General features: G+C 40.9%; 1 protein-coding gene and 1 long non-coding RNA gene across 2 annotated transcripts in view; one reads left to right on the forward strand and one right to left on the reverse strand.

Moving 5' to 3' along the window:
* SLC41A2 (solute carrier family 41 member 2) overlaps positions 1-13,424 on the forward strand; it is a 98,904-nt gene that overhangs the window by 64,638 nt on the left and 20,842 nt on the right. Inside the window, exon 9 of the mRNA XM_006272980.4 lies at positions 11,473-11,604. Coding sequence (XP_006273042.1) covers positions 11,473-11,604 — 132 coding nt within the window. The remainder of the gene's footprint in view (positions 1-11,472; positions 11,605-13,424) is intronic.
* The window catches only part of LOC109283610 (uncharacterized), a 72,027-nt gene that overhangs the window by 25,053 nt on the left and 33,550 nt on the right, over positions 1-13,424 (reverse strand). The window lies entirely within an intron of this gene.

A 13,424-nucleotide genomic window follows, 5' to 3' on the forward strand; every position in this document is an offset into this window, starting at 1 on the left:
AAAAAATGTTTAACGCTGTCTCTATATCCGAATCGCCGAATCTTTCTGAATCTCTCTGAATCGATTCAGAGGGTTCCGATTCAATTCTGAGAGATTAAATTGTCTCCTGATTCAGTTTGGATTCGGAGACTCGGTCACCGAATTGGACTGAATCTCCACTGAATTGAATTGGGGACCAAAGCTTTGTACAGCCCTAATAGATAGTATCCTCTGAGAGATAAAATGACAGATAAGTAATTCACTTTTACTAGATCAGGCCCTCTTATGATTTGTGCCTACACTCGTGCCTCTTGATATTGCTGGCTCGTGAATGCTGCAATGCTGGGGCGCATGGAGCGTCCCACAGGAGCGTGGAGGGGGTCCTCCGCGTGCTCAGCAGCGAACCCGGAAGTGGACTGGAAGTACTTCTGGTCCACTTCCAGGTCCACTGCCGAGCATGTGGGGGATTTTAGTCCCATATTTGACCTGAGATACAGGTTTCATTAGCTCAGAGCACCACAGGGTGCATCTACACAATACATTTATTGCACAGTTGACCAATTAACCGCACAGTAAATGTCTCGGCATCTACACACGTGCCCCTATTAGGGCGCACAAAACTAATAAACTCTTCTGCACCCGGGTAATCTTGTAAAATACAAGTACTACCCTGTTGCAGAGTGTTTTCATGCACAGCAGCACACTTGTAGATGCTGCCCTGGCTGGCTGGGGCACAGGTTGCCTCAGTGCAAGGCTAGCCGGCAGGCAGCCCCCACGTTGAGGCACCCGGCACCTCAGCCAGCCACTCTGCAGCATGTAGAGATGCGGAAGCCATCAGCCCAGGGCTACTCCATCATCTCCGTGTGCTTCAGCAGGGACTCTGCAGCACACGGAGATGGGGACACATCCCTGGGCTGGCTGGTCCCCAATCTCCACATGCCACTCTGCAGTTGGCTGGGGCACAGCGTGTCTCAGCATGGGAGCTGCCTGCCAGCTAGCCCCACATTTGAGGCACCCTATACCTCACTAGCCCGCCTACAGCACATGGAGCCCAATCGGAGGTACCCTGGGCTGGCAGGATGATGCCCGGGGTCCCCCCACCGAGTCCAGGCTGCTCCAACCAGGCTCCAGTTGATGCACATGAATAAACTCTGGAGCAATTTGCTCCAGAGAGCAAATAGTGTTTGCTCAAACAGTGCACCTGGGAGCAAAAAAATGCTCCTAAGTTTATTGGTCCATATTAATTGCACATGTAGATGTGCCTACAGTGAGCTAATACATCTACACTACTTCTGATGCCAGAGCTATCTTGATATTTCTACTTGGTGTTGTTCAGTAAAGCATAATCAATGGCCAGTTAACCAGTTGCATCTTTCTGAGTTCGCTCCTTTATTAAGTGATACCTAATGTAAGTAGGAGACTTATTTGAATTACTGTAAGATGAACTTTATTAGTCTAAAATAATTAAGTCAGCACCTTAACAGAAGAAAGGAATACAAAGCATGTGTTTATATTGTACTTTCTCTCTGGGGTCACAGATCACACTGATGTTAGATCTGAGGTCTAATCATACACAGTCTGTTCCCAAAGTCAGTGTCAAAGAGTCTGGCTTCAGTGGAAAAAAATGTTGCTAGGCAAAAGGCTGGAAAGCTTGAGAAAAACATCTTTCCCCTCTGAGTGCTAATCTGTACCAGTTCCTTGGAAGGTCATTCTGGCCATTGTCAGGGATCAACTGAGCAGAGTTTGTGCCACTGGCCCAGCACAGTTAACATGTAGGCTAATCAAGGTTTGAGAGAGTTAATCAAGACTCTGGTTAAGAGGAGCTTTTTTGAGGAGTCTAGAATTAAAATATAGCAGAACCTAAACTGCATAAGGTTATGCAGTTGACTAAATGTTAATATATTTAAACTAAGATTAAAGCATGCGCTTTGTATATAGTTTTGATCATCTAATATATTTCAACAAAAGCACTGCATTATGCTATTTAGACATACCCTGTGCAGTAGTGATAAACACCCATAAGTGGCTATGTCTGAGACATTCATCATTGATTTTTTTTTTTTTATTTTGCTTTCTAGTAGATAAGTTATTTAAAATCTGCAAATCATTTTACACTTCAGCCTGCTGAAGTTGGATTCAGAAATTGCATTTTTCTAGCAACCGTTCTTTTTATGCAGAAGGAAGATGATAATGCTCCAAACAATTATATGCTGCACACATGAAAAAGGTAGAGTTACTTGAGATAGTTACTTTTGTTTCCCTTTTTTGGTTATAATAAGAAAAACCCAGAGAAGCATTTTGGAAATAGATGCAATTTAGAAAGTAATTACACAGAAACAGCAATCTGTTTGTAGATATTTCCTCTATTATCTGCATATAATGGAATTGTTCTGTAAACATAATTCTGGAAATTCCTGCTTTGCAGATGTGTTTTACAGGTTTTCGATCATAAAACTTAGTTTTCCAGATGTCATGAAACTATCCTTTTTAATAGTAATCAGAATGATACTGTAGTTTATCCAACCAAGTGACTTCATTTATCATAACAGTGCCCAACCTCAGAGTCAGTAGGGTAAGTTAAGTTGGGTTCAAGGAATCTGGAAAAAGGTCTTCAGAAATGAATAAGAGAAAAGTTAATATAAAATTGTAATTGCACTCTGCTGGCCAGAAGATGAAAACTCCTGAGCTCACATGATGCACGCTATAAAAACATACCCTTATTTTCATATTAATATAAGTTGAACAATAGACCTTCTCTTTTTCCAGAGGTCTTTTGCTGTGAATTGCTTGTTGAAAATTGAAGCATTGCTTTTCAAATGTTATGAGGAGTTTATGAAAAGTAAAACCTCCAAAATCATTCTGTATGTTAAAAAAATTCAGTCAGAAAATAAAAGTATGTTAATTTATAAGAATATATATTTCATTCTGAAAGAAAGTAGCTGCGCAGTGAGTTCTTGGATAACACAGGCCATGATTACCAGATGGCTTCAGACTATTCCACACCTGAAATCTGGTGCCACAATAAATCAGAGTGAAAATATATTCATACGACTATGGTAGCAGGGAGAATTGACTGGGCAGTCAGTGATATATTTTGCATCTTGGACGGAAAGAAAGTGTATTGGTCTCAAAATGGTGCCTCTTCTAGACAAGTATTTACATATTTCAATCTTTCTTTTGGCATGAAGAGAGATGTGGAATCTTGATTATGGAAATTAAGCTTAACACATTATTGGGTGACATTTTTAATCCTACTCAGTTGCTATCCTCTGCAGGTAAGTGTTGAGCAATCTATACTTGGAAAAATGTGTGTTATATAAAAGCTTTTGCTTGTAAATTATTTACTAGACTATTTCAGTAGTTACTAGTTTCTGTATCAATTTGTAATTATATCTAAAATATTTTCAATTTTCAGTAGGAAGGAAATGAGCAACTTTCAAAATGCAGTGTTTTAGTCAAATTAAAAATTATTATTCCAACAAAGACATCAATACCTTGCATATACAATGTTGGCTCAAAAATGTCTTTGTTATATAGGAGGTTTTTTTCTCTAATTCCACCTCTTTCCCTAAAACACTTCCAACTTTTAGCATAGATACATAGAACATGCATATCTGAAGTTAAAACAAATTTGGAAGATGGGGCAATGCATATGGTTTGTCAGATACATGAGGAAATTAGTGTAAGCATTTTATATGCTTAAACTCTTATGAAATCAATGGTATAGATCTTATGAAAAAAATTAACATTGAATCTTTTGGGGAATAATTTGGTTCTTTAAATTTTTTTGAGCTGCATTAGCTACTATAATTGAGATTTTTTTTTCTCCTTTTTGTGTCCTTGGTAGTTGTTTTCTATAATGAAAACTGTATGAGAAATCAGATTATTTGGCTGACTTCCAAACTAACTAATCAGCACAATTCAGTGCTTGGAACCATGGATAATGCTGATTAAAGCCACCTCTCAGAAGTGGCAGCTTCCTTACCTCCTACGTCTGTTGTTTAAAATATTTTATTATCAAAGTCGCATACCATTTGGGAATTGTGTTGAATAAATTCTCTCTTTATTGTGTTGCTATCATTTGATTTTGATTTTTTTGCCTACTGTACACTCTATTGTTGGTGCAAATAACTCAACACATACCCTGTGACTGCTTAACTTGTAGCTTAGAAATTTCCCTAGACTGTACTGAAAATAAAAAAAAGGATCTAGAGTACATGTCTGATAAACACTAGTGTGCCTACAGAAGGAGAGAGGTTGAAGGTGTACTAAATTAATTATGTTCAGTATGCTTAGTGATGTTAACTGGCCTAGGAAGAAGTGGGTACTTACGCCTTTAGTTAAGACTAACTCTTTCCATTATAAATTTCTATAGGTGCATCTATACATGCAGTTGATCTGGGAACAAGCTCTCCAGCCTGTTCTCCACCCAGCTGTGTGTTCACTGAGCTGAGCAGGGAACAGGCTCCTCAGCCCCTGCCAGCAGGGAGTTCCCAATACTAGCTCTGCGACTGTGGGGCCAGTGCTGGGAGACCCTTATCTCCCACCCCTGGTGGACAGCTAACTGGGAGCAGATTTGCTCCTGGTCAGTTGTCTACATGAGTGCTATTGCACTGTTACTAATTGAAAGTAAATTTGCTACTTGCATTTGTAGGTAGCAAATTTACTAAACAGTTAGCAAGGTTTACTGTGTAGTAAGCATGTGCATGTGTAGACGCACATGCTTACTTCGCAGTAAACTACATTGTGTAGTTAGGCATCTCATGTAGACATGCTCTGTGTTCACCTGCCTATAGGTTTGCAAAGGTTTGCCTTGGGATGAATTGTTCTAGAAAATTTCAGCTAAGGTGGTTGGTTAAGCCATTTCTGAGACAAGGAAAGAAAATAGTTTTATTCATGTTAGAAAAAAATTAATGCAAGGTTTTTTTCTGCTCAAAATTTGGCCAGGGAATTGTCCTAGTGTTAAGGATCATAGGGAAGTAGGGCTGAAAGGGACCTCACGAGGTCCTCTAGTCCAGACTCCTGCTCAGGGCAGGATCATCCCTGGCTAAAACCATCCCAGCCAAATGTCTGTTCAATCTGCTCTTAAAAAGTTCCACAGGTGAAGATTCTACAACTTTTCTAGGTGCCCGTTCCAATGTTTGATCACCCTCATAGTCAGAAAGTTCCATCTAATCTCCAACCTAAATTTCCTCTACAGTGGTTTGAGGCCATTGCTCCTAATCCTGTGTCCTGGGCCACAGAGACTAGTCTGTCTCAGTGGTATTCAACCTTTTGGCCCTGTGAGACAGATGAGTAGTGCAGGGCCAGTCAGCAGGCCAGATCAGATCAGATCCCACACACCAGGACTGGGCCTGTGCGCCCAGATTGGGCCTTACATATCCTGGGCTGGCCCCCATGCTCTGAAATCAGGGCCTACTCAGCCCTACTTGCTGGGATCAGGCCCTGCAGCTCTGTGCTGCTGCCTCTATCTGGCCCCACATACTGGGGTTGGGTTCTGGGGCCCCCTGCCACCTATGCCCAGCCCTATGTGCTGGAACTGGGACCCTGTACTGCCTCCATCTGGCCTCAAGTGCCAGGATTGGGGCCCTAAGCCTCTGCGCCACCTCCTTCAGGTACTTGAAGGCTGTTATTGAATCCCCCCTTAGTTTTCTGTGCTCCAGACTAAATAACCTTAATTTGTTCCGCGTTTCCTCATAAGTCATGCTTCCCAGGCCTTTAATCACTGTTGTCGCTCTCCACTGGACTGTCTAATTTGTCCACGTTTTTCTTGAAGTGTGAGACCCAAATGTGAACACAGTACTCCACATGGGGCCTCACTAGTGCTGAATAGAGTTGAAGAATTGCTTTCTTTGCTTTGCTAGCAACACGCCTATTAATACATGCCAGTATGGTGTTGGCTTGTTTTGCAGTAAGAACATACTGTTCAGCTTATGATCTCTACTATAATCCCCAGGTCTTTGTCTGTAGTACTGCAGCCTAGTTACATATTCCTCAGTCTGTATTTGTACATGAAGTTATTCCATACCAAGTGCAGGACTTTGCATTTGTCTACATTGAATTTGAGCTGATTGATTACAGACCATTTCACTGGTCTATCCAGGTTATACTGAATCCTAATAAGGAAGGTGCTAAATACTAGACTTAGGACAGATCCCAGGTAAACCTCACTTCATAACTCCTCCCAACTAGATATTGAGGTATTGATGATGACTCACTGAGTACAGTGATCTAACTAGTTATATATCCACCATACAGTTCTTTGGTCTAGACCAAGAGCAGGCAAAGTCTGGCCTGAGGGCTGGATCAGCCCCATAGTGGACTCTGTTTCCCAGAAGCTCCTGCCTGTGTCGCTGCAGCCAGTTTCCATGGAGACCTCAGCAGCAGTGGGGCTGTGACAGTGCAGGGCCAGGGTTTCCATAGAGACTGGGCAGAGGCATGCAGGCAATGGATTGTGGCTCTGGCCTGGCTTCAGACCACACTGTCACCACCATAAGATCCCAACCACAGCCCTGGAGCAGCTCTCTGCCCAAAAATGTGCCCTACCAGGGTTGCTGGGGCTGGTCTCCATGGAAACCCTGGCCCTGCACTGTCATGGTCCCACTGCTGCTGGGATCTCCATGGAAGATGGCCACAGTGATGTGGGCAGGGGCTGCTGGGAAATAGAATCTGACCACCAGTTGGATCCACCATTTTGCCCACCCAACCTTTTTTTTGCTGCGACCCTAAATTGGCCACCAACAGGACCTCTCGACCCAGCACTGCAGGAGCTGCTGGGAGCAGAATGTGGTGGCCCAGGGTGGCAGCAAAAAAAGGGGAGGGGAGCCACCATTGCCCACTTTGTCTACTGCAGCCCCACTCTGCCCGCCTGCCACTCCTGGGTCATGCGCATGAGTGTGCATGTGTGTTCAGGCCCTTTGCAACCCTACTAAGGACCCCCCATGACCCTGATTTGGGTCACACCCGGAGGTTGGGAACCAATGGTCTAGACTGTATTTCCTTAGCTTATTAATGAGAATGTCATGGGAGATAGTGACAAAAGCCTTGCTAAGTTCAAGGTATATCTCATCTACTACTCTCCTGTCACCTTATCATAGAAGGAAATCAGGTTGGTCAGGCATGACCATGCTCTTAGTGAATCCTTGCTGCCTGTTCCTGATTGCCTTGTTCTTCCTAGGTGCTTCACAATAGATTACTTGAGGACCTGCTCCATGATCTTTCCAGGTACTGAGGTCATACTGAGTTGTCTGTAATTCCCCAGATCCTTCTCCTTCCCTTTCCTAGAGGTAGGCACCTTATTTGCCCTTTTCCAGTCATCTAGATTGTAGGACCTCACCCAGTCTATGTGAATTTTCCAAGAAGATAGCCAGTGACTCTGAAATTACCTCAGCCAGATCTGTCAGGGTGTATCCCATCTAGCCCATCTCACTTGAAAACATCTAGCTTGTCTAAGTTATTTTTAACCTGTTCTTCCAATGCTCTAGGCTGTTTGTCTCCTTCCCTGTCTTTGCTACATCTTTTAGTATCCTTGTAAAAATCGGACCAAATTAAGCCTCTGAAAATCCGTTAGTATGTCCCCTGTTTGACAGCTGAATATTCTGAATATTTAATCTTAATTCAACACACCCTATTCAGCTAAGTCTCCTGCATGCCGATTAGGCTGCATATGTGCCACCTCACCTACTTCCCCCAAGAGTAACTTGGCAGACTCTATTCAAGGGCAGACACTGGGCATACTTTCTATTGAAAAGTCTCTTCCCAATAGTTAAGGCATGAGAGCTGAGAGCACAGTGCATTCAAAGAACCATGTTGTGGAGGATCCCTGCCTCATTTGTTGCAAATGCAGACGTATTTAGTGAATGGGGCAGGGAGTTACAGAGATAAAGGGCGGTCTCCTGGTTTTAGAGATTTAAATGCTACTTTGGATAATAAGGTTCTAGTTCATATTGTTGCTTATTCTCATTAATAGTAGATTCAGTGAAATCAGTTGGGCAGCTTGGTTAGTGTGGTTCTTGGAACAGATGTCTTTTTTCAAATACTAGGCATTTAAGCCATATTAATAGTCATATTCAGCTATATAGCATGATTTTGCCCATAACTTAGGTTTTTATGTTCTGAGTACTTTTTAAATGAGAAAGAACAGATTGACAACTATTTATAAGAAATATATATCCTAAGAAAAAGTGGCCATTGTTAAGCTTTTGAATGGTTCAACTAAATAACTGAATTAAAAAAAAATATTTTAAAGCAATAGTCAAGAATGGGATTCTTAGCACTCTGGACAATTTATCTGATGCATACTGATTAAAGCAATATTCTCAGTGCCAACTTTAACTAGATCTTCTGTGCTAGGAGGACTGTAAGACAAAGAAAATAATGCACATGTTATACTTCTCATCAGAAAAAAAGAAACTAGCAACATTTTTGTAACAATATGGAAGCTATACCATGATGAGAACAATCTATCTTTTTCAAGTTTCTAATTTAAAATAAATATGTATTTGAACTTTGAAGCATTCCACAAGCATGTCTCCAAAGCATTTCTTAATGTTGTCAATCATTAAGCCTCCTGTAGTTTTAGGCACTTCAGAAGGAGATCATTTACAAACTAAGGATTCGCACTGATAACTTAATATCTTGACAACCTGTTATTTTTTAATCTATACAATTGCATCTTATAATGGTTTTCTGCTACCCTCAGTGATGTCATTAATCTGGTATTGGCCAGGTAATTTCACAGGCATGATAGCAGCTATTAAATGAAACAGACTGAATATTATATTTTTTAAAAATCTTCCTCTCCATACTGAAGGACTGCTCTTAAAATAAAAGTAATTTTAAAACCATAAAGCTGATAAAATCCTAGATTAAAGTTGAAAGACATTTCTAAAACTACGTATTTTAGAGAAGCCTTGATAGTCACCCAGTTCACTGAAAGACTTTATGGACCAACACTGTATCTTTCACCAGTTCTCTCGGTTCTCTGTCGGCTTCTCCCCTTGAATTAAAGACTGCGTCAGGCAAACGTACTAGAATAGGTCTTTTTTTTTTGTCCAGACCCCTTTGATTTGGACCCATAATGAGGAGAAGACTCAGGAATTCTTTTTACTCTTTACTACCTCTCACCACAGGTTGCAGAGTTCCATGCAAAATTACCCATACACCAGTCATATTAGCAAACTTTATTTAAAAACAGAGAGATTGGAATTAAAGATAATGAGTTTGCTTAATATATATAGTTCTGCATCTCTCATAAGCTAAAGAAGATATTTGCAGCATAGTTGTAGAAGAAATACAAAAATGAAATGGCTGCATATCTTCAAATAGCTCTCCTGTCTTTGACTTCTTTGATCAACCTATCATCTTCCTTTGCTAACTAGACATCATTTCCTTGTCTTTTCCAGTTTCTTGTGGTTGGATTCAGTTGATCCATGACTGCTGCTCCATTTATTCAAACAAGTTCTCTCATTACTTACAAAGATACTTTTTCCTTTTCTCTAAGGGATAGCTTATGGAAGATGGAGACCTTTGATGATGGACAGCCATCATTCAAAAGCTTATCACTAAGACCACCTTTCACATCTGCTTTGGCCATTTTTGTATTCTCCTTTTAAATAGACAGATTTGTCATTTTCTGTAATGACAATCTTATCCCTCCTCATTTTCCATTGCCATTCATTAGGTCCAGAGACCCTGCATTCAACTTTGGCCCTACTAAATTCAATAAAATAGGAGACCCTCAATCAGTGTAGGATTTTTATATTGTCTGGAAAGTTCTCTGTATCTGTCGCATCTCCTTTAGATGCAAGATGTACCTTGAAAGGTAGCTCTGGTGACCTCTAAGTTTGATATGTATTTACACTTTTCAAGATTGGGGATAGGGAAAAGACTGTTAGAAATCTTATGCACTGTGCAGCCTCTTGAAATAAAAAAGCATCTGCAAGCATTCCGGTCACTGATGTGAGACTGACTGGTCTATAATTGCGCAAATCAGCTTTTTTCTGTTTAAATACAGGCAAAGTGTTTTCTGCTATCCACTCATGGCACCATCCCTAACTTGATAGATTTATTTAAAATACTCCTAACTGCACCTATAATTTAATGTGCAGTTTCTTTCAGAATTCTGGAATGGAGATCATCTGGTACCCTTGACATCAGTAAATTAAGCTGAGCTTTTCTTCCAGCTAAGATATCATTATTTCCATTTCTGTATTACAGTTCTTATTAGCTATTCTGAATTTGCCCCCATGCTCAACACCATAATCCTTATTGAAAAGTGAGATAAAGCATTAATTTAATTTTGGGGCCATAGTTAGATTACATTTAATGTCTACCCCATCTTCACTGTATATCAGCCCAAAACTACTACTACTTTTTATGCTTGCATAATGAATTGCAATTTGTTTTAATTTCCTTTGCAATGTTTAACTCAGTGCAATATGGCAATTCTCACATTGTCCCTACACATCCTGATTTCCAAGATGCTGCTTTTTTGAACATCCTAAAATTTTTCCTATAACGTCAGTCCATGAATCATCTTTTGGATTTCATTTTATGCCATGCCTTTGTTCTCCTCCTCTAGTCACCAGAAGGTTTCCACTGAAGAACACCTGAGCCTCCTTTTCTTTGAATTTCTTCACCAATTAGTTTGTGTGGTTGGCCTTAATTCATGCCAGCCAGAAACTGACACTGTTATTTGATCAGGGGTTCTTCCTTGAACCTGTGAAGACCCTCTTCAGCCTCAGATTCATGTTTTACATCCTTTGCTCTTGGCAAATAACACACCCTTCTTTTTTTTCCCCCAATGTGCTGTAGTGACAGGCTTGTCAGTCTTTAACAAGAAGTCCTCCGTAACATAGATGTTCCTCTTCCTGATGCTAGTGTTCCTAGTCCTCTCCCTTTCATTCTTCCTTTTGTCTACAGATAATGCTTTCTTCCTTCCTCTCTTATAATCTTCTGTACATTATCCTTACCCCTCCTCAGGCTTCAATATGTGGCTTTTTTCCTTTGTAGCTTACATTTTTTTGGAACTAAGTTGCTGTTTTTCTTCTTTACCACCCTTTTCCATGCAACAAACTTGTCCCTAGCTTTCTCCTATACTAGTCAGTCTTTTCATTTGACTTGTTCTATCTACACACTTCTGTGGGTCACCTTCCTCATGTAGATATTTGCCCTGTTGTTTGGGAGGTGTCTGCATTCTTTAGTTGTCCATGCAGCCTTGAGGGAGAATCCTTCATAGCCAATATGGCTTAGGGTAGATCTCCAGACATGTTGGGAGTAGGTCAGTTGTAGTCCGAGTTTTGCAATAAATCTATGATCAGAGTTGATCTGCAAATAAAATAACTTTGTATTTTAAAGATATTATTTCCCTTTTTTACCTTTGTACCCTGTGCGGTGGACATAATGAAACTTGGTAAGTTTGTTGAATTGTTGCCTGTTTGCGAATTGTCAATGAAAGATATCTTATTTACTTACATGCCTTTGATCTTTCAGGTATTGGTGGTAATTTAGTGGCTATTCAAGCTAGCAGAATTTCTACCTACCTCCATTTACATAGCATTCCTGGAGAATTGCCAGAGGAAGCCAAGGGTTGCTATTACCCATGCAGGACTTTTTATGGTACAGGTATGTATTGGTTGATTTAACAATCATTAAAACTGAAGTATTGTCTTCTCCTTTTATTTTTCCGTAGAGTAAGCTGCACAAGCAGTAAAGGAGAGCAGTGTGTTAAGTTGTTGCATATAATACGAAAACAGCAGCAGGTGTACCCAAGCGTTTCAACTGCCTGGAGCAATTGGATGGATGGAAGAGATGTTTGCACGGCAGGGGTGGGAAGGCAGATGGGGATTATGGAGAGTTAAGGACTCTACAACTCAGAATTGTTTTATCATTTAATCTTTCAGTAACTCATTTACTGCCTCCATTCCATATACACCTGACCCATTTATAACCTTCCTCACTACAGCTTTCTACACATACCAACTTCCAAGGTCAGCATTTGAAGAGTTTTGAGCTAATTAAACACAGAGTTCTTACAAACTATATCCACATCTCCCTCCCCACTGCCACCATTCCCCTCCCTCTGAGGCTTTGTTTTCTTATCTGCTAAGTCATCTCTTACCTGTATCCTAGGCCCATTGTTCCCTTATTACTGGCATTCTCCACTATGTGCTCCCTTTGTGTTCCTTTCTTTCACACCACTGCAATTTACCCCATACTGTCCCTGTTTTCTTGTCCCACACTCCTTTCCCTTCTAGATCCCCATTCCCTTTCCATCATGCAGACTCCTCTGGGCTCCCTGACTTTCCCCTCACTCTTCTGTGGGTCACTGTATTTTTTCCCCCTCTTCCAGTTCTGCTCCCAACACCCTTTTGGATTGCTTCTTTCCATCACATCCTCCAGTTTTGCTTTCCACATTGTCACCGTACACCATTCTTCTACTTGCCTCTGAGTTGCTCCTTCCCCTCACACTGCTATGTCATTGTGACAGTAGTCCCTGGTGCGTTCCCCCACCTCTGTTTCCCTCAGGGTCCCAATTTCTAGCTCCAAGTCTAGTGTTTTTTTCTTGTTCCTCAGTTCCTTCCTAAAAATCCTCCTCCTAACCTTCTTTTTTGTCTATTAAGAGTCCCAGCTACAGATTCTCTCCATTCCCCAATCTCTATCTGGTGGTAGTAGCAGGTAGTGCCCATGGGTTTTGTCTGTGCAGCACCAAGCAGTTTGTGGACCTCATTTTCCTTTAGATGAGGGTTTTCTGGCATTCCAGTAATAGGGTTCTGTCAAATAATGAATAGGATTCTCTGTAAACTTGATCAGATGCTATATTACTAAGTGTGATACAGACAGAAAAACAAAGAAATGCTATGAAGTTGAGAATATGTTGTCACTTCATTTGGCCAACCTAAATGTAAATTAGCTAATTTAAGTGTAAATTATGCAATCTGCCTTTTCATGTTCCAGAAGATGCAGTCATACTGGGGGGGTGGCAACGACTGGATTCTGCAAGGTTATTTGCTTACCCAGTACTCTCGTCATTGTAGGAAGCAGTTTCCTTCAACTAACCAGTGCTATTTTACAAACCAGGTAGTGGTGCTGTAAGTCACATGTCACCCAGGTGCAGAGAACTTTTTATTTCCCTCCTTGTCTTGTCATAATGGTGCTTTCTAGGTAATGGAAGAATGGCCTGTTTCTAATTCTAAATTAATCACCTAACGCAGTGAGTTGCTGCGATTACCACAGGTTATCTTGAAAACAGGGTATCCTTACTAACTGTATAGTAACTTTGGCAAAGATTGACTTTTCAACAGCTTCTGTTGCACTTTGATATTTTTATGGAATATATTTCTAGGTCATAAATGAAACAACAGTGGAAGGTAAGTATACTTCTTAGCAATAAGAAGCCTCTGGATTTTTATTGGTGAGAGAAGGTGGCCAGAACTTCCCGTCTC

Source organism: Alligator mississippiensis, chromosome 4 (genome assembly GCF_030867095.1).
Source record: "Alligator mississippiensis isolate rAllMis1 chromosome 4, rAllMis1, whole genome shotgun sequence".
Taxonomy (NCBI): domain Eukaryota; kingdom Metazoa; phylum Chordata; order Crocodylia; family Alligatoridae; genus Alligator; species Alligator mississippiensis.